Below are 25,541 nucleotides of genomic sequence, written 5' to 3' on the forward strand. Positions count from 1 at the left end.
AAAATGCAGCCTAACACAATAGACCTCAGCACGAGGCTCTGGGGAATAAACCCCACAAACTCTGTAGTTATTCCCCAGAGCCTCGTACCGGGGTCTATTGTTTTAGGTTGAATTTAAATAATAGCGAAATTGGTCTATTGAATGAGCATGTTTATTCATTTCTTTTGTTTCAGTGTCCTTTAGGCCTAATTATCAAGCTGAATTTTAATACATCAAAAGGGGTTTATTGTATCTGAAATATTCTGTACTTACACATTACACTACTCCTTTATTACACTTAATTATTTATTCATCCTCTGAGAAGTGCAATATAATTAACTTTGGGAATGCGAAGCCGGCCTCGTTAATTATCGTCATAGTCAGAAATGGGAGAAGGGAAAAAGGTATGCATATTTTGATTTGAAATAGGTTTGGTCTGCAAGATCTAAAAAATCTTAAAGTATTTGACGTGCTGCTTACTCCATCCAAATCTTCGAGTACCCTGGATTGAGCAATCCGAGTTCGATCCCTGGTCAGGAACATTGTATTATGTTCTTGTGCAAGATACTTTACTGTTATAGATTCTGATTACACTAACACGAGACATGCAATGTGAATCGAAAATTAAACGAGACTTACCTTAAGTTGATGTTTGATTGGGATTCTGCCGAGTCATCAGTAGCACAAGAAATCACGTGAGAAAGCACCAGCCGCCCGAGTGATCAGTCTTTAAAGCCTTGAGTGTGCTGATCAGGTGAGTGGTAGCACAAGATGTTTGGGTGGGTTTATAATCCCTCTAGAGGGTATGGGCGTGACTTCTTGTGCTACTGGACTCGGCAGAATCCCAATCAAACATCGACTTAAGGTAAGTCTCGTTTAATTTTCGATTCTGCCTCGTCATCATGCGCACTACGAAGTCACGTGAGATTTCAAAGCAACTGATAGCACACGATACAAACACAAGAAACTCTTTAATAACAGTTTCAACTTAGGCTGAGTACACTGTCAGCAAAAGAAGAACTTTGTCCAATCTCCCGGTCATAAAACTTGGCAAAGGTGGCTGCAGAACTCCACCCTGCAGTTTGCATAATCTCCACAAGGGAAGCATTGGCAGCTTTAGCTTTGGAGGCTGCAGCTGATCTGACACTATGAGGCTTGTAAACATTAATATCGATGCCAGCCTTGATCATCATTTGCTGGATCCAGCGTCTTATTGTGTCTCTGCTGGCTGTCTTATGTGGTTTCTGGTGAGTAATAAACAACCGGATTCGCTATCACGTAATGACTTAGTCCTTTCAAGGTATACTGAACATGCATTTACTACACAAAGATTGCGATCATGTGGATAAGCATTAAGCTTGATAACTAATTCAGAGGTTGACCTGCCAGGTTTGCTTTGTTTCAAATTACTATTAAGCATAAACGTATAAGCAGTCTCCTCTTGAACCATGTTCTGAGTGTCTAATTAATGCAGAGACTGTCCTCTCTGGGCTGTGGTTAATGGAACCAACATTACTAATTTCAATGTCAAGTCCTTGAGAGAGAGTTCCTAGGAGTTACCCATGGAGCCATTGTACTGGAGTGCCAGGTTGACATCCCAAGTTTTGCAATAACGAGGAAGAGGGGGCCTACTTTGGAAGATGCCCTTCATAAACCTTTTAACGTCAGGGTGCTCACCAAAGGTTGAGTAAGCTGAGGCAGGACTTTCTAAAATCGCAGAAAGAGCACATCGTGCTGAGTTTATACTACTGTAGCTCAATCCTTCGTCATAAAGGGTTGTCAGGAAATCCACAGCCATACTTATAGTTGGGTGAATAGGATCTGCTTGCCTTTTAGTGCAGAAGAGAAGCCATTTTCTGATGTGGGTATCATACTGTTTCTGCGATGATTGGTGCCGGGATTGGAGAACAATGTTGGTTGCTCTCTCAGAAAAGCCTCTGTTCTTGTAGAGTCTCCGCATAAATGACAAGCTAACAGATTCAGCTTTTTCCTCAATGGGTGAAGTTTCTGGCACCCTGCTGGAAGAATCAGGAGGGTTTCCCTGTGAGTGATCATCAATGGAGGAGCTACTAGTAGTCTCAGCAATTTGGGATACCAGCTTTGGCAAGTCCAGCAAGGCATCACCAGAATCCCCTCTGCTTTGTTTGCTTGAATTTTTTCCAGGCATTTCCCTATAAGGCTAAAAGGAGGAAATGCATAGAAGAAAACATTATTCCAATTTGCAGAGAAGGCATCAACCAACGTTGCATCTGGATCAGGCCTCCATGAGGCATAGAATGGATATTGCTTTTTAAGCGAGATTCAAACAAATATCAATGCTTGGCTGACCAAATCGCTTGGGTGATTGAGTAGTATATATCTGACTGTAACTGCCACTCAGTACGATCATTAAAATTCCTCGATTCTCGATCTGCTTCAGTGTTTTCACATCCTGGCAGGTGTGAGGCACTTATCCAGATGTTGCGTTCAACACAATAATCCCATATTTGCCTTGCGACTGAATTGCAGTCAGGGGACTTTGAGCCACCCATGTTGTTCCTGTAGCAAACTGCGGTTGTATTATCACATTGAACCCGGATATGCAAATTTGCACATTTCCCACATAAAGCCTTTCTTGTTAAGAGTACAGCCAGTAATTCTAGGTAGTTAATGTGATGGGATGCTTCCTGTTGGTTCCATCTCCCCCCTGTTCTCTGTTCTCCCCTCATGCCTCCCCAGCCATGGGCTGAGACATCAGTTTGAATGTGAAGTTTGGGCTTACCATGAGAAATAAGTTTGTGTGAAGTATCAACATTAAATATCCACCAATTTAGTTCTGCTCTAGAATTGGGGGAGAGGATCATAAAAGATCCAAAGTTGCCTTTGTTCTCTCGCAAAGCATTTGATTTGTCCCTTTCAAGACTGCGATAGTGGAGGGGCCCATGTTCCACCCCCTGGAAAACTTGACACTATCAGCCCAATTACTTCTGCCACATTTTGAACTATGCAGGTTTCTTTGTCAACAAGGTTGAGGCAGGCATTTTTCAGTTTTTGCTTTCGGCTGTCAGTAAGTTGCACAGTCACTGTAACTGAGTTAAGCACAAATCTCAGGAAGTTCAAGACCTGAGATGGTATAAGTACTGATTTTTCATTGTAAATAGGGAACCCAAGATCCTCAAACAACATAACTGTTTGTTGTACATTATCATGGCATTCACCATAGGTTGCTCCTTGAAGATAGCAATCATCTATGAGGCGATAGTTGATTCGGCCTTCGGCGTCATCAACCATCACCTCATAAAAATCTCGAACTCATAATATAATTGTTAAGTAGAGGAACATATTTCATAACTAACTAGCCACTTCAGCTTGTTTTGCAATCAGTTTAAACTAGAAAGGGCGGGGATGTCACTGAAGAGCCTTTTATCGTAAGAAGGGCCAAGTATCATTTTCTTAATTGAAAGAAATATCTTGAACAGTTGAAATATAAGAGAACGAGGTTATACCATTCGTTTTAAGAGCAAGTTGAGCATACAACATGTTTTTCTTATTATTTCAGTCAAATGAGATTTCCTCACCATACGTTTTGGTGAGACTGCTCAACACGCAGTGGTGGGTCTAAAACACGACGCCGCCACGGCCTGGGTTGAGAATGTCAACAAGAATACTTTTCTAGCCTGTTCGAGAGAAATGCACAACTTTGATGGATTACATAAAGACATCAGATTAGTGAGTTTTTAATAAAAATTATTTTTAACTGTAAGGCATGAGTCACTAACGTTTGTAACATAAGGCCCTTTGACAGGCAGAGTTCACATACGAAAATATCATGTTTTCGCGTGAAAGCTCCCCTGGTATTTTAATGGTCGTAGTGATCCACGAGTTCTAAGAGTGTTTAAGTTTTCTGGAAGGTTAACATTGTCCAAGATGATCCAATCCTTGCATCATATATAGTGTTTTCACATGAAGTCATGACGGCCATATTAGTGTCCCAAAATAACTGATGTAAAGGCGGCCATGTTATTGGCCCAAACCATTCCTGATGAGGTGAATTCTTTCCTAGTAAAAACACCTTGTTTTGTTCCAATGAATTTGCGTGGCTGCTGATCACGTGGGTGAAAACGCTCTATGAAAAATAAATAGTTATTGCTACAAATTCAAACGTGCAGGTATTTTTTAATTACAACTGTTCTATATACTGTCTATACCGAGAAAAGGTGCTCCGTTGTGGAATGCTGGGGTGGTTTTCGTTTTATATCACTGTTCTTTACCTGCAGAACTGGTTTGTTTACGACAAACTTGCAAAAAACCTTGCCGGTGAAAAGCATCCCATCGAATTCCAAAACAACTTTTTACCTCTTGCTGAGAATTATAACTCTTACTGTCAGGTGAAATTTTTATGTGCTTCATTGTTATATTTAATTTCAGAAATTTTAATTTATGCAGTAGCTCTATTTCACAAATTGATGTTAGTTTTTCATGAGTCTGTCTTGTTATTGATCATGAATTTCGTCTGCAGACTAATTTGACAATGTTAAGACGAAATTCATCGTGAATAACAGGACAGACGCATTAAAAACTGACTTCAATTTGTTTTTTACCGTAACAAAAAGACATAAATTATAAATTCATGTGTCTGACTGTTTATTGACAATTAAAATTAGCCAATGAGCGTGCGAGAATTTCTGCAGTTTTTTTAAATACATCTTAGGCAGTAACGGATGTGTATATATATCTCTCTCTATATATATATAAAACAAACTACCCGTTTACCATCAAATGATACAAACGGAGAATGCACACAAAAAATTGATTTTCAAAACCGAGAACAATGACCCTTTCTGTCCATTATGAGATATACCAAACACGAGAGACCGTTTGACCACATTTCCAAACAACGAGAAGAGAGTTAAGTTGCAAATAAGACGCGTTGTAAAGTATTTTTGGCCTCGAGTTGTTTGGAAATGTGGTCAAACTCTGTCTTGTGTGTTTCATTGACCTTCTCAACTGAAACTAAAACTGAGGAGACAACTGAGAAACAAAATTGCAAAAAATCTATGCTAGAACAGATATCCAAACACCGTCACGGTCATGATTTTCTTTGTTTAAGCTTGATCAATCATTATCGATTTTGAGAAAATCAATTCCCGTTCAATGTTTGAACTCGTCATTAACGTTATTTTTTTTCCGTCGCAGAAAAGGAATAAAAAGGGAAAAAAATGAGGTGTACTAAATTAGACTGCTCTTGATTCCTTTATTTTATTTCCAGATCGTGAATTTTACAACGCCCAAGACTTTGACGCCCACGGTCATTGTGTCAGCGTCTCATCTTAATCCAGTTCCTCAACATCTTAACAGCGTTGCAACTTGGGTAGAAGTATGTAAATGTGACAATCTCCACGATCTCCATAAGCTGTCGATCAATCAAGAAAATCTAGACAGAAAACCTCGCTGAAAATTATAGAACTGAAATCAAAACGCACGTTACTTTTTTTTTTTATAAGGTAGCTCTCAATATTTTCTTAATTACAATATCTTTTTTTGCTTAAATTTTTGTTTCCTCTTCTTTGTTAATTAGCAAATTGCGACTAAAGGCTTCCAAGTGTGTGTCAAAGAACTTCACAATCTGAATGGTTATGACCCAGTGGAGGTGGCTGCTCTTATCATTGTTTAGCATTTTTACTTTATTTTAATCAATTGATTATATTTGACTCAATGATAATGTCGACCCTACAGTTCCGTGGCAGCCGCTTTCATCTTGTTTGTCCGGATTTTGTTCAGTACAGTCAAAGTCAAAACTACTTGAGGAGAAAGATCATCAATCGAGAAGACGTTAGACTTAAACAGAGAAGAGGCTTCCGTACAAGATTGAAGTTTGGAATACGGTACAAACTTTTGCGCAAAATTTTTGCGGGGAAAATGGATGCCGCTTTAATGGTTTTAAAATATATTTTCTTGGCTTACCAAAGTGAAAACTAAGCACTTGAAGTCCAGAACCTCTCCCAGTGAATCGACATTTGTCAAGGAGCAAATAGCAAATAATTTTGGGTATTGTACATGTATATCTTCTTTGCGTAAAATCGTTAACAAGATCTTTCAAGAAACATTACTACTACACTTTTTTTTTATCTTTTTTTAATGACAAACTCTTTTTGTTAACATTGTTACTCACCAAATTTAAATTAATGTTTTATTTACAGGTTCCTAACGGATTTTACACTCACAACTCCGATGCATTGAATAGAAAATGGCTCTGGAGTGCCGAGGGATTAACTTATGTAGAGGAAGAAAACCTTTTTTGAATTATTTACAAGATTATAAGAGAAATTATGAACTCATTCTGAGAGAGAAAGTGTTTATTAGCACTATAAATCAAAGTTGGAACAGAATAAAATTACGTGAATCATTGTTTACGTGAAAACATCGTGTGCTTCTCTTTTGCTCTCGCTAACTTGCAACCCAAATTTTGGTATTTGGTAATGTACTAATCCCCTTAGCTTCATACAGTTTTTAGTAAACACTTGCATGAAGATGGCCATCGAGGCAGATGCGTTTTTAAATTTATGAAGTTGTTCAAATTGAAGCTGAATTTTAGCAAAGCACGTGAAAATATAGCAAACAACTCATGAATGGAAATTTAAGATGCAGTAAGTATTTAGAGTAATACGGTTGTACTATCCGTAGAATTTATTTCAATTTTTTTTTTTTTTTGATAAAAAGAAGCAATTTTAGGGCTTCCTGGTTACCGTGAATTATATCCCTGCGTTTAAACTTATAAGCATTAGTGCGAGACACTTGTTTGAATATAACTTAAGGGAGAAAGCAAGTCTCTCGACAGGCATTTCATTAAGACATGCTGTACTTATGGCCGCCGGGCGAACCATTTTCACACTTCCGACTCGATCTTGAAAGAGTCTTATTCCATATGAACCACCCTCCTTACCCCTACTTCGGGCACCCCCATATCCTGAGTAGTCTTTTATACTCTTCAGACTCGGTTGGGCAAAAGCGTCGTCAAACACGATCAGGCTGACTATTCTGGACTTCTATGTACGATGCTCAGTCAAATGAGGCACATTTTGTGAACTGAAGAAGGTTGAAACACCACTCTACGTAGTATTTATTTTTATTGTGAGAAAACGTCCACATATACAAACTCTCGCTTTCTCATTTAGCTAAAGAATATAACCAAAAAGACAGGAAGTATGAGTCACGACAGACGTTTGGAGCATTCAAACAAGACGAACAGCCATAAGACTATTTGTTTGCGGAATTGAATCATATTTCCATGTTGCTATTCGAAGGTCAACGGTGCGAAATTAGTCTGTATACGTGAGTAGGCGTAAACTCGAAGTTTCAGTATCATTCATCCGCCCCTAGACGCAAAACTGAAACCTAGGGCGCGATAAATGATTTGTATAAAGTATCTGTGAGCAAAACATTCAAAAAATCTGAAAAGAAGAAGTCAGCAGAATAAGAGTTTCATTTTTTTACAAAAGTAACTGCCAACTGTTGTAGTCTCAATATTCAAATAGCATTTTCAAAACATGTTTAACTTATGTAGGAAAATAATTCATAGGAGTTTTCGCTTAGGATTTTCACCTTTTGCGTTTGGCGAGTAATTTAAGAATACAAAGAAAGTATATCAAGAATAGTGAGAAGTATACTATAAGCTAGAATTTCATGTAAATTGATTAAAGCAGATGACCGATCATCTTTTTCCTTTGCTCTAATTATGAGTGTATAGACAGCAAATACTGAATTGAAGAGTAAATTAAATGAAGACCTGTTTGTCATCTTGAAATTAAAGTTGTCAATTAGTATGAACATGACCCTTCTTATTTTGACTTGGATTTCATAAGCAGCAGCTTCACCTCAGTGATCAGCTGAAAGCGACGCGTGCGGAAAAAAATAAAAACTTGGAAAAGTAATTATCATTATGAGAAAAACTCAGCAACTAATTGTTAATTTGAAGCAACGGCTGTTGTGTATTTATCGTCCGATTTAACCGAAAGACTTTCTTCAGTAAAAAGCTAAAAAAAATACAGAGGGTTGTTCTTCAATTTCTCTGCAGGGGAACGTTATTCCAAAGAATGAAGTTGTTTCCCAGTGTGTCTTTTTCTCGAAAAAATGGGGGATCAATAACGATGGCATTCTGAAAACGCGACTTCAACGGTTCTGCAATACTCTTTCTTCCATGTAGCGAAAAGAGAAAGACGAGTTACGAGAGTTACGATATCATGTCGGATAATATGACTGCTTTTTTTAAAATGTTTATGAGATCAGTCGCCATTACTATTTGTTCACTTAAACTTCTTCTTTGAAAACATATGACAGGTTAACAAGGTGTTGAGAAATAAATTACTTATAACGGTAACCGAAAGTTTCTAGGACTTCTAGAATTTAAGAAATATTGCCTGACATTGAAATATAACACAGGTTTTGAGCCCATTAGTCGGGTTATAAATTTGAATTTTTGACATTATCAGTTGATGTTTATCATCAAAGAAAACGTGCTAATACTCCTGAATTTAGAAAAATTCAGTCCTTGGCAGAAAGACCATCTGCTTGGGCGGTTAAATTAATTTTTTTAAATCAATTATTCATAGATGACAAAGCGTATGACAAATCGAAAGGTATGGCCGGATTAACAACAACAGAACACATCGAGAGTTATATTGCAGAGCAATGGTTACGACAAACGTTACTGGAAATGAAAAGCAGAACATTGTTCTCTTTGAACAGTTACACTGCTCGCAGGATTTACTGATTGCTGGGACACACCAATTGACATTTATCTCAGTTTTAAACTCTTTTCTGTCCATTACGGCATTTCTTGGAAATGCTCTGATCCTAGTTGCTCTTCGCAAAGAGTCTTCACTTCATCCGCCGTCCAAACTTTTGCTTCGTAGCTTGACAACAACAGATCTCTGTGTTGGTCTTATTGTGGAGCCTCTGTACGTGACTTTGGTGGTGACTGTCGTGAATGAACACTGGAGCATTTGTCGCTACGTAGCAGTAGCAGTTTCTATTGCAAGTTATATTTTTTGCGCAGTGTCTTTGCTCACCCTGACTGCAATAAGCGTGGACAGACTTCTCGCCCTGTTGTTGGGACTGAAATACAAACAAATTGTCACCCTGAAGCGAGTCTACTTGATAACTATTACCTTTTACGTTGTGTGCACTGCCTCTTCAACAACGAAGGTCTTTTTGAGTTCCATTGTAGTGTCATGGTATGATATTATAGTTGCTTCATTGTGTCTAGTAACCTCGGTCTTTTCCTACACGAAGATTTTCTTCACTCTCAGTCATCATCAAAATCAAGTGCAAGACCATGTTCAACAACCGAACCAAGCAAATCAACTGAACATAGCGCGATATAAAAAGGCAGTGTCCAGTGCACGGTGGTTGCAATTCATGTTAGTCGTTTGCTATCTACCATATTTATAATATTATAATATAATATTGGTAACTTTGCTCCTTCGTGCTCAGCCATCTTCATCTATTTCTCTCGCTTGGAGTTATTCCTCCACTTTAGTTTACTTAAACTCGTCATTAAACCCGATTCTTTACTGTTGGAAGATCGATGAAGTGAGACAAGCAGTGAAGGACACAATCAGACAAGTACTTTGCTGTTGATCGAGTTAGCTCTTGTGGAACTGTATCATCTCTTAGCTTACTAAGAAAAAAAAAACTAATGACGAAAAAGCTATAGGTAACCGATAAGATTATTCTTGAAAAGCTGTCTTGAATTAAGATTGAATACTCGATTTAGTAAGTTTATTGGTATTTTGATTCATTTACATGTTATTCAATTTGTAAGAGTAACAACGGTAAAAAACTCATTTTTGTAAATTAAAAAGTTCAGGCGAAGAATATTTTGTAGTTCTGCCAGAATAAAGAGAAGAAAAACAAGAATAATTTCCAATTCATCTCCGGATAAACTGCATTAACGCAGGTGTTCACTCAGGTGTTTCCTTTGATCAGATTTTTAGTGTACGGACAGCAAATACTGAATTGCAGAGTAAATTAAACGAAGACCTGTTTGTCAGCTTGAATAAAAGTAAAGTGAACGTGTCTTTCATTTATAAGCAACGAAATAGTAAAGCCTGGGAACTTTGCTGACTTTGATAAAACAAACAGCAATTTGTATTCAGTGTTTTGAAACAGGGAACGGGAATAAAACCAGCTCTGGCAAATTATTTGTCATTTTTAGAGAAAAACGCAGCGACTTATTGCAAGGAATTGTTACTTGAAATTAGTTCTTTTGTATTTATCGTCGATTTAACCGAAACGCTCCCCTCAATAAAAATTTGAAAAAAGTTGATATAGAGGGTTGATCTTCAATTTCTCCGCAGAAGAGCTTTATTTCAAAAAATAAAGTTGTTTTCGAATATGCCTTTTTCTCGAAGACATCGGGGATCAATAAAGATAAGGTTTTGAGCAAGCGACTTCTTTGAGGGTTTTGCAAATCGCCCATCACTCTTGTAGTAAAAAAAGCGCAGAACTTTTAAGTCAAAATATCATATCGTAGAATAAAACTTATCTTCAAACTTCCCCGTTGTTAAAATGTTTATTTTATCAGTCGTCGTTACTATTTGTTCACTTAAACTTCGTCTTTGACAACATGGCAGGTTTACTTTAGGTGGAAGAATGAATTTCCTGTAACGGTAAAAATAAAGTCAGTCTTTGGCAGAAAAATTGGCTGTTTACATTGACAATTTTCCAAAAGCGTGGATAATTTCGATCAAGGCATACCCAACCAGATTGCATCAATACCAACAGCACAGATAGTTATTTCGCAGAGTAAAGGCTACAGCAGACGTTTCTGGAGATGAAAAGCAGAGCACTCTTCTGGTTGAATGACTATACTGCTCACCAGATATAACTGGTGGAATATACACAGCCAGTTGACATTTATCTTAGTTTTAAACTCTTTTGTGTCCATTACTGCATTTCTTGGACATGCTAGATCGAATTTTCCCTACCAAACTGATTGTATTTTTAAAATGATTTTAAACTGTTTTTTTTTCAGTGCTTTTTTATAAATAATTCAAAATTTTGCTCTGTGTTTGTGATGTATTTAAATGTATAGTTAAAACGTATTTTATGACATTGAAATAATTTTCCATCAGTTTTTAGTGTATTTTTTAAACAGGGTTTAAATAGATAATTTAAAATCTATTTCAAGACTACGTCCGCAAACATTTTCTATAATAGTTTTAAAATACCAGTGAAACAATGTTTTGAATGCAATCTTGGCCAAGGTAGTAGATATGAAAGGTAATTTACAAATTATTCGTGTAAAAACAGTCTTTAAGTAAGATATTTAACACGTGCTTGTCAAATTAACGTTATAGACCAGATTTTTAAACATGATATTCAGAATGCAGTTGACATGTCAACAGCATAAAATACGTTTTAAATAGAATATTTGAAACCTATTTGAAATGGGAATTCATGATAAAGTTTTAAAGTGCCACAAAGCAGTCTGTTTTTAACATAGTTTAATTTTCATTCAAGCGAATATACTATGTTAATGGCAGTTTTAAATAATGACAGCAAGGTCTGTCTTTAAACAGATTTTTAATTCACTATTTTTTCACTATTTTGAGACGTGCAAGATCAACATGTCTAACTCAATAACAATTTAAAGCTTGTTTACGACAAGCAATTTTCAGAACATATTTACATAGAAATCAAAGTGGAAGTACATGTAGACGGCACATGCATATCTAAAATATATTTGCCTAATTCACCTAAAAGAAGGATTTAAATTACTCTCAACAAAATTTGCATCTCTTATTTGAAAACTGCTTTCATATTTTTTTTTTCATTCAGCTACATGTACAAAAACATTTAACATATTTGATTACAATTAACTGCTGTAGGTTTAGTCTGCTAAAAATGAACAAGACAGTGTAATCCAAATTCTACTCAAAGATATGATAAATGAGCTTTAATTGGACAGATTGTCCACCATTTGCTCAATGAGATTGAGTTCAATGATTATGGTTTCTTTGCAAAGAAATCTCCTTAAATTAGCAGCAGATGCAAATGCAAAATCATTACACACTTTGGCGGAAGAAGGGATCTGACTAAAAAAATATTTAGGTATATGCATGTACACTCTACCCTCGCAGTGAATCCTGATTTCATAAATATTTATTCCTTCAACCTCCCGATATCTGCAACCATTTTCATTTCATCTGCTTCGACACTTTGCCAAACGCCGCAAAGAGAAAGTGTCATTTATTTATAAGCAAGGAAACAGAAAAGCTGCAAAACCTTTGTTGACTTCGATAAAACAAACAGCAGCTTGCACTCAGTGCTTTGGAGGAAGCAGGAAAGGAGTTCAAAACCAAATCTGTATCCTTGCAAATTAAAACTATTGGTTCTAATACATCAGCACGAGACCCTGGCGAAAGGGTACAAAATCAATGAGGTAGGAGTGGATGATCACATGAAGACTGGCTTACCAAAATGGTCTACCTCGCCCGCTAAAAGCCTATATGGTCCCATGACACCCCACGAGTAGAGAACGGCAAAGAAATGAAGGAAGAATTATAACGCACGTGCACAGTCATTGTTCCACTCATTACACCTTTTCCTTGGTGGCGTTCGTTCTCGTTGCCGTTGTGCTTTATTTACGTTCCCTAATCATAAGCATGAAAACTTAACATAGTAAAACGGGGATCTTTGTTACCAATATTCGATCGCTTCTTTAGCATAGGTGTACTATAAGTTTCTGATCAAGTTACAAAAATTTGGTGTTAGCTTAATATGGCCTTCCCTTTCACTATGGTTGTGGGAGAAGACAGGTTAGTAAACCAAGCTGATTTCTAAATTATCTTTCTCTTGACGCATTAGACTCGAATCAAAAGAGTGAAAAGAAACAACCTTCCTTGGCCGAGATTGATTTTCATCTAAGTTACGTCACCACAAATTTCAAGCATCGAGCAGTCTTGGGAAGGAAGTTACTTCGAGTTTTAAGTGTAAATGACCGATAGTTTTTTATTATTATTATTTGCTTGATTGAATCTACTTGAGATCGTGATATGGAAACCGAAAAACAAGCTATTTATGGTCTTTTGTTCTGGCTGCGCTTTAGCCATCTGAAAACATGAAATTTCACCTCCTGTTGGGTTAGAAACCACGGGAGATGGTCAGACCTGGGAAAATTTAAGGCGTTGTGTCAGAACAAGAATGTAGGTTTACATATTTTTCGTAGTGTTTTGCAATTTTGAACCAAAATTGGAACTACGCGAGCGGAGTATCTAACTCATGGTATTTCCCTGTGTACCATCACCAGACCGCCCAAGGCTAGCTTCGAGTTTCCGGAGTGACCTCATAAAGGAGCCTGTTAAGGTTGCAGTCTAAGGAAGTTCCCACCTCTCGTAGCTTGTAGCGGCAATTATCTTCCCTAACACTTTTAGTACACGGCACTCGGGTTCTATTTTCCCTCTCTGTCATTACTTTCTCCCTCGCTAATTCCTTCCACTTCCATACTCACTGCATCGGCCACGGCCTCGTGGATTACCTTGTACTAAAACGGTAAATGTCTAATTCGGACCGTGTTGTGTGCATGTGTTACAAGTGACATTGTAGTAATAAGTGCATCGTTGCTTATTTCCCTAGTGTATGATATCCTTCTTCTCCGTCATCACCAATGTCTCCAAACCTCGATCAATAACAAAACGTGCAATAGTTTCGCATACTTGTCTGCCGGTCACACCCTAAGCCGACACCCTAGTTCACTCGATAAAAAAGAAATCAAGAAAACGTGCAAAATTTAACTGTTGCTGAATTTTTTGATGTGCCGCCTTTAATGTTCGCACCAAATTTGAGCAGCTGAAGAAAGAAGGTTGCCATTTCATTTTTTCAATTTTATTCCTCAGTTACAATTCCCACATTTTTATTTTCGGATAAAAGAAAAATTAGGTTTCCTCGCTGTCCACAGCCTTATTTCCCGCGCGAAAAATTTCGAAAATTGTACAATTCACAACAAAGGGCTTAAAAGTAATAAATTTGACGATAATTTCTCGCATGGAAGAGTGCGTTCCACTACCATACAAGTTTGGGTTTCTATGAGAATGGTTATTTTGTTTGGATACCCTTTGTTCGTTTGTTTCTAAAACTTTTCCGTTGTAAAGTCTCGTGCAATTGTCACGTTTTCTGAACAGGTGCGGCGTTTTCCAACCTTTGCTTTTGTTTTCTAGCAATATTTATTAAGCTTGCTTTCTCCTTTCCTTACCACATTTTCTGTCTTCCTCTACCGAGGTCAGAGAATCGGACCACCGTGTTTTACAGTGTTTGAGCTATGTTTCATCTCCTAGTTATTGCAAGAGTTCTTACTCTCTCGTTTGTTGTCTTTGGACGAATTTCAGGTTAGTATTTTGATAATTAGCGACTTTACTTCATTTCAGTGCTTATGAACGAGAAAACCTTCAAGATAGTTTCTCTGCAATAGTATCTGAACGTACATTATTCAAGATGACGGAAGCATTTGTTCGCGAAAGTAGAAAGTAAATGTTCGACTGAGTGTCGTATCTTGTGATAAACATTTTTACAAAAGGCAAGTTAAAGATCTAGAACATTTGACCTGCAGGTCTTGGTGCGTGTCAATATTTGCATGTAATGGAAAGAATCTACAGTAGTTAGCTCAGTTTAAAAAAGTTTGCCTGCAAAACTCATTTCTTTTGGCGTCATTGTTCGGTACAGTAATTACTTTTGTCGGGCTGTGAAGTTGGCACTGTGCAGTAAGCAATGTTACGTACCGATTCATGATCTATCGAAACAGGATAGCGAAGCCAAGAAATTTTATTCTCTCTTAAAAGTCAGAGAGGTGGCGTACTGGAGGGGTTTCACAGAGGAAGGAGTCAAAGAAGGGAATATACAAGAGCTAATCATAATTTGTCTAGCTCCGTTCGTTTCCCCGGCCCGTACTTAGCAACCATTTGTATATTTCTGATTAAAGTCTTCTACCGGTCCTCTTTGCTTTACTTGTGTTAGTTTGCAGTCGGTTAGAATTCAATTGTGTTATGATAGTTCTACCATGGTAAATTTTTCCTCTCTTGTTTTTTCTTTCTCAGACTCAAATGGAATGCTATTTGGATTTGGAGACATAAATGTCCTACAGGGTAAGGACTATGACTGCAAAATATTTCCCTTTGATCCAGAGTTCTCCTCTGACGACGTTCGCGTGCAGTTGGCTGTTGCATCTAAGAAATACGAAGCAGCTGTAACCTGGATAGGGGGAGCGTCAAGATCTGGGTAAGAAAAATCACACGAATTACAAGAAAACATTGTTTAAAATATATACATAAGCGCTTCATTATCTGTTTTAGATATAAAAATATCAGCTCTGATTATTGAAAGGGCGTGGCAAGATTAATCATGGCCTAGGAATTTTTAAAAAAGCCGGACCCCAGTTAACGTTGTTCGAAAGGTGGATGATGCTATCCACAGTATAAATCGCCATCTAGTGGTTAAGTGCTGACAAAACAGCCATGCTGTTCACTGGATAGTGATTTATCAAGTGGATATAGCGTTATCTACCTCTCGACCACTCCGGGCCAGATGTATTAGATACTATTTGAGTGGCGTGGGTTACAACTCCAAAATTTACAAGGAAAGTACGTTTCCTTAGAACTTTTGCCACCCAGAAATTTAGCAATTATTGCTGGAAAGCAACATCTCGTACACTCGAAAGCCTAAAAGTTTTTACTAATTACTAAATTTCAGAGGTTTCATGACAAGATTTTGTACGAAAGAAATCTGATCGTTGAAAAACAAACTGTTTGTTAACCAGAATTTCACGGACTACCATGGAGTTCTTTGCCTTCTAGTTTTCAGGGATGTGTTGCCACGTCTGCAGCGATCGTTGGATCCAGGACTGTGTCTTTGCAGTGGATTGCCTATCGAACTGTTTCAAACGGCGCATATGAAAAGAAAGTCAGCATTCCGATGTGGACCACAGGAACTGAGTGCGTTCGAGAAGATTTTCCGAAGGTTGGCATTTTATTTAAAAAAGTAGCATTAATGTAACGTAGCAGTTTGCACGATGAAACATTGAAACTGCAAAAATTGGATCAGCTGTTTGCTGAGGAAACCCTTCTGTTACACCTCGTACTTAATAGAAGAATGCATTTTTTTCATCTACAAATATCCTTAATTAGTTATTAACGTTGTACAAAGCGCTTTCTATCAAGGGCAAGAACCCTTGAAAACGATTTAACACTTTTGCAAAATCTTACTGGCCTGGTAAACTTTCTGGAAACCATACATCTTTGATTTCACTGAGATTAATTTTTATACTCTTCTAAGAAAGATATTAATAAGAGAGATAAGTTGGGTCGTGCACAATTCAACCCTACCGTTTATGAAAGTTTAGAGATTCGCCTAATATATTAGAGCGCTTAGCAATGACGACGGCTGACAAAAATGGATTTATATTTTACCTTTATACCTCACAATTATCTAGAATTCTTCAGAACGCCGAGCGGTCTAAAAACCTCCTCAAACTAAAGATGTAACGCTAGCGATCAATTCAAAAACAAAATATGAAAAAATTATACATCGTAGTTCACGTTTTTCAAATGATGCTCAAACATTGTGGTCATTTCACGTCTGGTTTTTTTAAAGAGCACGATTAAGAAATGTAGAAAGATTTATGACACACGTGCACAGCCATTGTCTTCCTCATTATACCTTTTGCTTGCTGACGTTCTCGTTGCCGTTGCCTTTGCCATTGCCGTGCTGGTTTTCTGGCTTAATGCTGGCTTAGCCTGTTAACTTCTCTTTTTTCCTTCTTCAGCCTTTGGCCACAGCTCCGTACGTGTTCGTAACCGCTGTCCATCCTGTTACAAACAAACATGACGCCGCAAGCGTCTGGGCGGAAGATGTTACTAGATACAATTTCAGAGCATGTCTTCGCGAGTTGAAAAACTTTGATGGTGCACACAAATACCTGTCTGTGGTGAGTAGTTAGGGCTTTTATACGCAAATATTTCGGGACATTGTTGACGAAAAAACAGTCATATTTAAGACTTGACGGATAACTCCAACTTCAGAATTCAAAAATTTAGATTAAAATTGATTGAAAAATTGAAAAATGAACGAATGTCTTCCTATAACAAACATGTCAACAAACTTTCACTAAAACATGGTTATCTTCCTACAACGTACTGTTTGGTTACTGAATATAGTATACTGATTTAAACTGTCTTTCTATCTCTTTATAGAATATCTTGGCCTTCACTAACTCTAGTGTACCAACTGGTTGGACATTACCCTTGGCCGATGAATTAAGCTTTCCTAACAACTATAGCCCTGACGATAGCAAAGGCTATAGCTTCTGCAAAGTAAGTTTATTAGCACGACCAGAGCCCTTACTAAGCTACGCCTGTAAAAAAGGCGGGAAAAGAGAGAGCGGACACAAGATCATCACGCTGATTTCAAACTTAATAAATTTAATGCAAATCGCATCAGCTGAGATTTGAGACCTTGGCACTAACATTAACACTCTTGAAAAAAAATCATCTATTTTTTCAGACTATCGACTTCCCTCAGAGATTCTTTGAAACTCCAACTCTGGTTACGACAACCAAGCATCACAAAGATGACGTCAACGCCCGCATTGATGCTGATAACAACGCCATTACAGAATGGATTGAGGTGAGATTTTACAAAAGAATTCTACCTTAGTTTCTTCACCAGCTACCGTCTGTGCAATTCTTTTTGTTTTCAAACGAAGAAATACTCAAGAAACTATACTTATTTCAGACCAGAATTTCGTTCACCTTGTCCGCTCATTGAGCTAAGTCTTTCATTAAAGGGCAATGCTATAAGCGCACCTTATTCAGGGCCGTAGCAACTAACACGCAAACCGAGGCACTTGCCCAGTCATGATTTTCGGTTTTGTTGCTTGTAGTCATCATAAACACTCTCAATACCTTAGAAAACAATCTAACCTTGGACATTGCCTCAGTCATGATGTTTTTATGGACATTACCTCAGCCATAATTTTTTCATGGACATTGCCTCAGTCATAATATTTTTCATGGAAATTGGCTCAGTCACAATTTTATTTTGGCTGCGGCCCTGTTATTATGAGCTGTAAACCGTTAAAAGTGCTCTTCACTTCTTTACTTTATTTTTAAGGAAAGAAGTTTGCTTCCTTTAAGTTTGGAGGTATTACCGAACGGAAAAATGCGACTCCAAAATTGAGGCTCCGATCTCAGGTTTACTATGCGTTTAAAGTTTCAAAAAGGTTTCTCGTGACGATGTTTACTTTCATTTCATTAGAGCATTACAACGACAGACTTCCAGGTGTGCTTGAAGGATATTCAACGCTATGACGCTCATCACGACCCCATCACGCTTAATTATATGGCTGCTGGGTGTAAGTATGCTATACTTGTGGTTTTGATGTTCAACCTACAGCCGGTTTTTAACTGTGTGTTGTATAACCAAAACCAAGGCTAGAGCTCTGGCCAAAGGCCACAGACAACCCAGTGAGCCAATCAAACCGCTAAGCAAATACATGTAGCCGACGAAAAGCGCTGGAAAACGGGCGTGAACCATCGACGATTTCTTTTGGTTCTACTTGTAACTGGATGAAAAAGTGGCGCGAGCCTTGGGGCGGTTTTCAATTGAGTATCGGAAAACGAAAACCAAAGTAATCACTTTAGCCAATCACAAAGGACACAGACAAGCCAGTGAGCCAATGAAAACTCGAAGTAAATATATGTAGCTTACACGAAGCGCGGGAAAACGTGTGCGAGCGAGTCACGACTGGTTTTGGTTTTGCTTGATTGGATGAAAAAGTGGCGCGAGTTTTTTAAGGCAATCGTTTAGCGCAGTAATGCAGAACCAATAACTTTTCGACACTCGATTGAAAACCGCTCTAAAATTAAAATGCCAATTTTAAAATAAGCACAGTATGCGAATTATTTTCATCAGTGAAGTCACAATTGCTCCAATTCGCGTCCATGTATATGGTGTATATAAATATGCTATGTTTTCTCACGCCTCCCATTAAAATAGACTTTATTATCTTGACAGATTACCATCCCTGCAACGGCAGAACATGCCCATTTTATGGCGAATGTCGAGCGCCAAGCAAAACGACACATAAATGCGTGTGCGTCCCTTGCACAACAGATGAGTCGGCTCCACTGTGCGACAGCAATGACGTCACACACAAGAACAAATGTGAATACAACTACCACGTGTGTCAGGCGCAAGAAGAACCCGGTATAAAGCACTATGGTGGATGCAAACGTAAGTCCTCGCTTGTTTTATGTGGCTGAATATCTTACCGTAAATATCATGAGATCAAGAAAGTTTAAGAAAGATTAATTGAAAAATATAACTAGAACATTGATTCCTTCCAGTTTAACTGCTATCACTCTGTTCCTAACTGGGGAAAAAACAACAGCTATTTGTATCTTAGACTAATTAAGCACATAAAAATCTCTACACTACAAGTGAGTGGCATTCTACAAATCGCGTAACTTCCTTGCTCAAGACATTCTTATTGTTTGACTTTACAATTAATTTCTTACATGTTGCTTTTGAGAACCTGAGATGATATCCCCAATTGATCCTATATTCTCATTAACTGCTGGTCTCGCGTTGTATTAATTTTCGTAAAGAGAAATTTCGATCAGTTACTCTCGAAAAGTGATAAAGACGTCCAAAGGCGGTATCGAGCAATATTACGGTACATAAGGGGCGCTTTCCATTAGATGTTAACTTTCGGTTTGAAATCTTGGACATTTCCAGTCACGAACGAATCCTTCCCCTTGATGTGTCGGTAATTTGGATAATTCTGTCAATTATCTCAATGATACTTCAATAATTAATTAAGTTTAATTCTTCAAAAGGTTTATGCATTCTCGATCAAATCATCTGGAAAGCAATTTTTGGTGTAAAGCTGGATTTTTCCTTAATGCACAGCTCAAAGAAATCTTAAAAGTGCATGAATTTGTCTGATTTTTATTTTCAGCATTTGCCCTTCAACGCGGTCGTGTTGCCCTCCGCTTAGAGACAGAAGATGTGCGCTGCAGAAAAGTTTACTTTAAGACGGGAATTTTCCAGAGCAGCAGAGGAAATATTCGCGTTCAGACCACCATTAACTACTTCAACTACAGTGGAAGCTTCATTCACGACGCTGCAGTAACCTGGGTCGAGAACGTTAATCTCAGCTCCTTCGATACGTGCGCGCTTAAGGCAGGAAGGCTAGACCGCTTGACGCCTGATGGCGGGCTCACATTTATTGACTTCATCGCTTTCCAGGAGGCTCCAAAAAGCGCTTCGGCTGGTCAAGTCACTATGACAAATTGGTGGGATGGAACACAATGCGAATCAGTTACATTTGAGGTGAGTCTAAACTAAAGTAAGTAAGTAAGTAACCTTTATTTAAACACGATAAGTAATTAAGCTTGCAGCTTGTGGGGTCGTGTATAAATAAACAATAAAGAATAATTACAAAATAAGAATTAAAAAAAATTTATAATGTAAGATGTAATCTAGTTTACATAAAAATTTGTAGCTAAAGTAAGTCGAGTTAAGACGAAATCCGATAGGAACTCGCGCAATTTCAGTTTAAAGTAGGCCGAAACCTTGTGCCACAACAAGTTTAAGTATATTACAGTCATTCTTGCATTTTCTCAAAAAGCTAAAAAATGTGAACAGTTGCTTGAAATATCACCAAAAAAGATTCCCATGGGAACTCGAAGAAATAATTCAAAGTTCAGAGGAATTGCGCAAACACAGGTAAAGTTTCATCATCGGTTTCATATCCCCAGTACTTTCAAATGTTTCATACGATCTTAAAAATTTGTTTTCGACATTTGGTGTTGTCAGAAACCATTTTTTTGAGAAGATATTTAAAACAGTTGCACAGATATCAATGATCTCGGTACAAAGTTGTTTTCCATTTGTTACCAGAACTCCTGATGCATTCCCTCTTAATACCTTCAGAATTGACAGGGCTTGTTTTGAAATCAGTTTAAACTGGAAATGGGATGTCATTGAATCAGGAGCCTTTTAGCGTAAGAAGGGCCAAATATCTTTTCCTTGATTAAGAGAAATATCTTGAACAGTTCAAATATAAGAGGACGAAGTTACCATTCATTTAAGAACAAGTTCAGCAAACAACATAATTTTCTTATTTTTTCAGTCAAATGAGATTTCTTCACCACACGTTTTGGTAACTGCTCAACACACAGTGGTGGGTCTAAAACACGACGCCGCCACGGTCTGGGTCGAGAATGTCAACTCGAATACCTTTCTCGCCTGTTCGAGAGAAATGCAGAACTTTGATGGATTACATAAAGACATCAGATTAGTAAGTTATTAATAAACATTATTTTTAACAGTAAGGCATGCATATGAGTCACTGAGGTTTGTAACATAATGCCCTTTGACAGCCAGAGTTCAGTCATTTGTACGAGTCTTCTCCCGTAGTTAGTCCCTTCGAGAGATTGTAATGGTTAAATAATGGCTATCAGACTCCCAAAGATTCAACAGTCCTTTAATTAAGCACGGACGGACTGGAACTCGGTGTTTCGACAGACGGCGAAGACACTTTACGTTCGCAATACAACGTTTAACCAAAAATGACCTAACAAATAAGTGACAGGCGCCCTTTCAAGAGAGAGGAAAGGAGGGCGTCAAAAGAGGGGGAGCGGGAATGCACGCAAGGAGGTGAAAAACCAATGTCGTTAATTGATGATAAAGAGATAAAGGATATTACATGGCCGCGTGGAGATATGAAATTTATTTTTGAGTGTTGAACAGTATTTCACGAGTGAGAGGCAGTGAACGAGTGAAATATTTTTCAACGCGAGAAGAAAAATTCCTTATCTCCAACTGGCCATGTAATGTTCTATTTATTATATAAACATCAATGAAATCCCAAACTATTTCACGTTCACTTTCGCTTTATTATGCAACCATAGCAACGGTGATCTTTTCACATGTGAAGATAACGTGTTATTTTCACGTGTGAAAATACCATGTTTTCGCGCGAAAGCTCACCTGATATTTCAATGGTTGTAGTGATTTATTACGAGTTCTTCGAGTGTTTTAGTTTTCAAGAAGTTTAACATTGTTCAAGATTATCCACTCCTTGCAACACATGCAGTGTTTTCAGACGGAGTTACGGCAGCAAATTTGGTGATGCAAAGGTGGCCATGTTGGTAACTCAAACCATTCCTGTGGGAGTTGAATTCTTTCCTTATGTGAACAATCTGTTTTCTTTCCAATGAATTTGCGTGGCTTCTGGCCACGTAGGTCAAAACGCTCTATTAAAAATAAATAGTTATTGCTACAAATTCAAATCTACGCGTTTTTTTTTTATTTAAACTGTTCTATATACTGTCTACACCGAGAAAAGGTGCTCCATTCTGTAATGTTGGGTTAATTTTCATTTTATATCACTCTGTTCTTTACCTGCAGAACTGGTTTGTATACGACAAACTTCCAACAAATCTTGCCGGTGAAAAACATCTCATCGAATTCCAAAACAACTTTTTACCCCTTGCTGAGAATTACAACGCTTACTGTCAGGTGAGATTTTCCTGCTTTATTGTTATACTTAATTTCAGAACTTTTAATTTATGCAATAGAAATAGCTCCATTTCACCAATTGATGTTAGTTTTTCATGAGTCTGTCCTGTTATTGATCATGACTTTCGTCTTCAGACTAATATTATAATGTTATGACGAAATTCCTTGTGAATAATAGGGCAGACGCATGAGAAACTGATGTCAATTTGTTTTTTACAATAACAAAAACGCATAGATTGTAAAATCATGTATCTGACCGCTTGTTCACAATGTAAATAGGCCAATGAGCGTGCGAGAATTGCTACAGTTCTATTGTCAAAATATATCTTAGCCAGCAGCGGATGTATAAAACAAACGACCCGTTTACCATCAAATGATACAGAACGAGAATGCACAAAAAAAAATTGATTTTCAAAACCGAGAACAATGACCCTTTCAATCCAATTTGTAATATATCAAACACGAGAGACCGTTTGACCACATTTCAAACAACGACAAGACAATTAAGTTGAAAATACGACGCGTTGTGTAGTATTTTTGTTAAAAACCTATGCTAGATCAGATATCCAAACACCGTCACGACCATGATTTCCTTTGTTTAAGCTTGATAAATCATTATCAACTTTGGGAAACAATTCCTGTTCAATGTTTGAACTCGTCATTAACGTTTTTTTTTTTTTCAGTCGCGGAAAAAGAAAAAACAAAATAGTTTCCAACTATTTATTTAGGTATACTGATGTAGACTGTTTTTAATTTCTTCATTTCACTCCTAGATTGTGAATTTTACAACGCCCAAGACTTCGACGCCCACGGTCATTGTGTCAGCGTCTTATCTTAATCCAGTTCCCCAACATAACAGCATTGCCACTTGGGTCGAGGTATGTAATTATGACAATCTCCACTATCTCCACAAGCTGTCTCCTCACACACGAACCATCGATACCAAATTTTAGCGAAATATTAATATTTTGCGTTCTGTGATCTACAATCATCATTCGATAAGCTATTAAAAGTAATCCAGAATTAAACATCGATCAAGAAAATCTAGACAGAAAACCTCGCTGAAAATTATAAAACTGCAATCAAAACACACGTTACGTATGCCCTTGGATTAACTAAATTCTGACTCCTTTTCACGCCGATAGGGGTTTTTACAAACTTGTTTCAGTTTACACTTTCTTTTTTTAATAGGCCACAATGTCTTTAATTATAACATCTTTTTTCGCTTAAATGTTTGTTTCCTCTTCTTTGTTAATTAGCAAATTACAACTAAAGGTTTCAAAGTGTGTCTCAAAGAACTTCATGATCAGAATGGTTATGACCCCGTGAAGGTGGCTGCTCTTATCATTGGTAAGCATTTTTATTTTATATTTTAATTAATTGGTTATATTGACTGAATAATAAGGACGAGCCCACAGGTCCACGACAGCAGCTTTGATCTGGATTTTCCGATTCTTGTTTAGTACAATCAATTTCAAAACTAGTTGAAGAGAAAGAACATCATTCGAGAAGACGTAAACTATTCCATGTTGATTCGAAAAGGTTACCATTCTCAAAAAAAAACGTTTTCACGATTGACACAACAATAAGTGGAAGATAAATTTTAAATCAGCTTTCACGTTAAATTTTGCACGAAAACCGAAGTATTTCTCTGCTTTTTCAATAAATAAACCTTATTCAGCCCAGTGAAATTGTATGAAATTCTATAAACACACGCACACTCATAGCTGTAGATAGTTACCATTTGACTAACCTATATATCTATGATAATAAACAGAGAAGAGGTTTCCGCACAAAATTGAAGTTTGGAAGGTAGTACAAATGTTTGCGCAAAATTTTTGCTGAGAGAATAGATGCCGCTCTGATGGTTTTAAAATATATTTCTCTGGCCAATCAAAAAGAAAATCGAGCACTTGAAGACCAGAACCTCTCCCAGGGAATCAGTACTTGAACAAGGAGCGAATAGCAAATAATTGTGCAATAATGTATATCTTCTTTGCGCAAAATCGTTATCCAGATCTTTACGAAACCACACTATTACACAATTTTTTTTTTTAATGACAAACTCTTTTTATTAACATTGTTACTCACCAATTCTGTTTTATGCACAGGTTCCTAACGGATTACACAATTACAACTCCGATGCAATGAAAAGGAAATGGCTTCGGAGCGCTGAAGGAATAGATAATGTAAAGAAAACTTTTTTGAATTGAGTATAATGTGATTATAAGAGAAATTATGAACTCATCCTGGATGAGAAAGTGTTTAATAGCACTATAAATCAAAGGTGGAACAGAATAAAATTACGTGCATTTAATATTGTGTGTTTCTCTTTTGTTCTTTCTAACTTAGAACCCATATTTCGGTATTCACGTGCTAATCCCCTTAGCTTCAAACGATTTAACATCTCGGTTTTTTTTTTCTTGATCAAACTTCTCTATTAGTTCAAGTAACGACCACCGAACTCATTCCTTATCTCTCATGTAGACTTTCATAGAAATTGAGTTTTCAAAATTGGACACTTTACACTACAAAATGCCTACACGAAGGGACTAAAACCGAGAGAAAAGGACAGAAATTTTGCCAAGCATCTCTCAGTTTTTTTTAAGTGTTTTGAAATCAACATAATTTATAGATACACTAAAGCATGTACATTTGACGGTCGGTTTTATCTCCAGATTGACTGATAGCCTCTGGAGAGACTGCCATACGTTTTTGCGTCAGCAAATCATGATTAAATTGTTTCTTTTGTTTTTCAAAAGGCCCGCCTTCAAACATTTTCGATGACTCGAGAACATATCAAATCACCTCATTATTATGATTTAATACATTTTGCCGGGAACGTGGCATTCTATAGTGTACATAGACCTTTTTGACAAATGTTAAACTTATTTTTATGTGGCTTGTCTTTAACTAAGTAGTGTTAGGCGCAGTAATTCGCTTCTAAAAATCGTTAGAGGTCAGGGATCTCTCCGATGTTTCATGATTTCTTTTTTTTACGATAC

At 37.3% G+C, this 25,541-nt stretch overlaps 2 protein-coding genes and 1 pseudogene across 2 annotated transcripts; 2 read left to right on the plus strand and 1 right to left on the minus strand.

Annotated features, from left to right (window-relative positions):
• Positions 1–931: 931 nt before the first annotated feature.
• Positions 932–2,154, minus strand: LOC149116195 (uncharacterized; annotated as a pseudogene).
• A 6,492-nt stretch (positions 2,155–8,646) lies between these two features.
• On the plus strand, positions 8,647–9,879 carry LOC149116196 (melanocortin receptor 4-like). Its single transcript, XM_089278502.1, has one exon. The coding sequence runs from the start codon at positions 8,647–8,649 to the stop codon at positions 9,406–9,408; it is 762 nt and encodes a 253-aa protein (XP_089134628.1). The 3' UTR covers positions 9,409–9,879.
• A 4,349-nt stretch (positions 9,880–14,228) lies between these two features.
• Positions 14,229–24,854, plus strand: LOC110063619 (uncharacterized). Its single transcript, XM_089282143.1, has 14 exons — positions 14,229–14,345; positions 15,051–15,231; positions 15,807–15,969; positions 16,775–16,936; positions 17,202–17,321; positions 17,512–17,634; positions 18,265–18,361; positions 19,024–19,242; positions 19,970–20,343; positions 21,146–21,313; positions 22,426–22,536; positions 23,310–23,414; positions 23,796–23,886; positions 24,648–24,854. Exons 1-14 carry the CDS (start codon positions 14,279–14,281, stop codon positions 24,653–24,655), a joined length of 1,989 nt encoding a protein of 662 aa, XP_089138269.1. The 5' UTR covers positions 14,229–14,278; the 3' UTR covers positions 24,656–24,854.
• Positions 24,855–25,541: the final 687 nt, after the last annotated feature.

Source organism: Orbicella faveolata, unplaced genomic scaffold, assembly GCF_042242905.1.
Source record: "Orbicella faveolata isolate gen_17 unplaced genomic scaffold, um_ofav_v1 contig_12, whole genome shotgun sequence".
NCBI lineage: Eukaryota > Metazoa > Cnidaria > Anthozoa > Scleractinia > Merulinidae > Orbicella > Orbicella faveolata.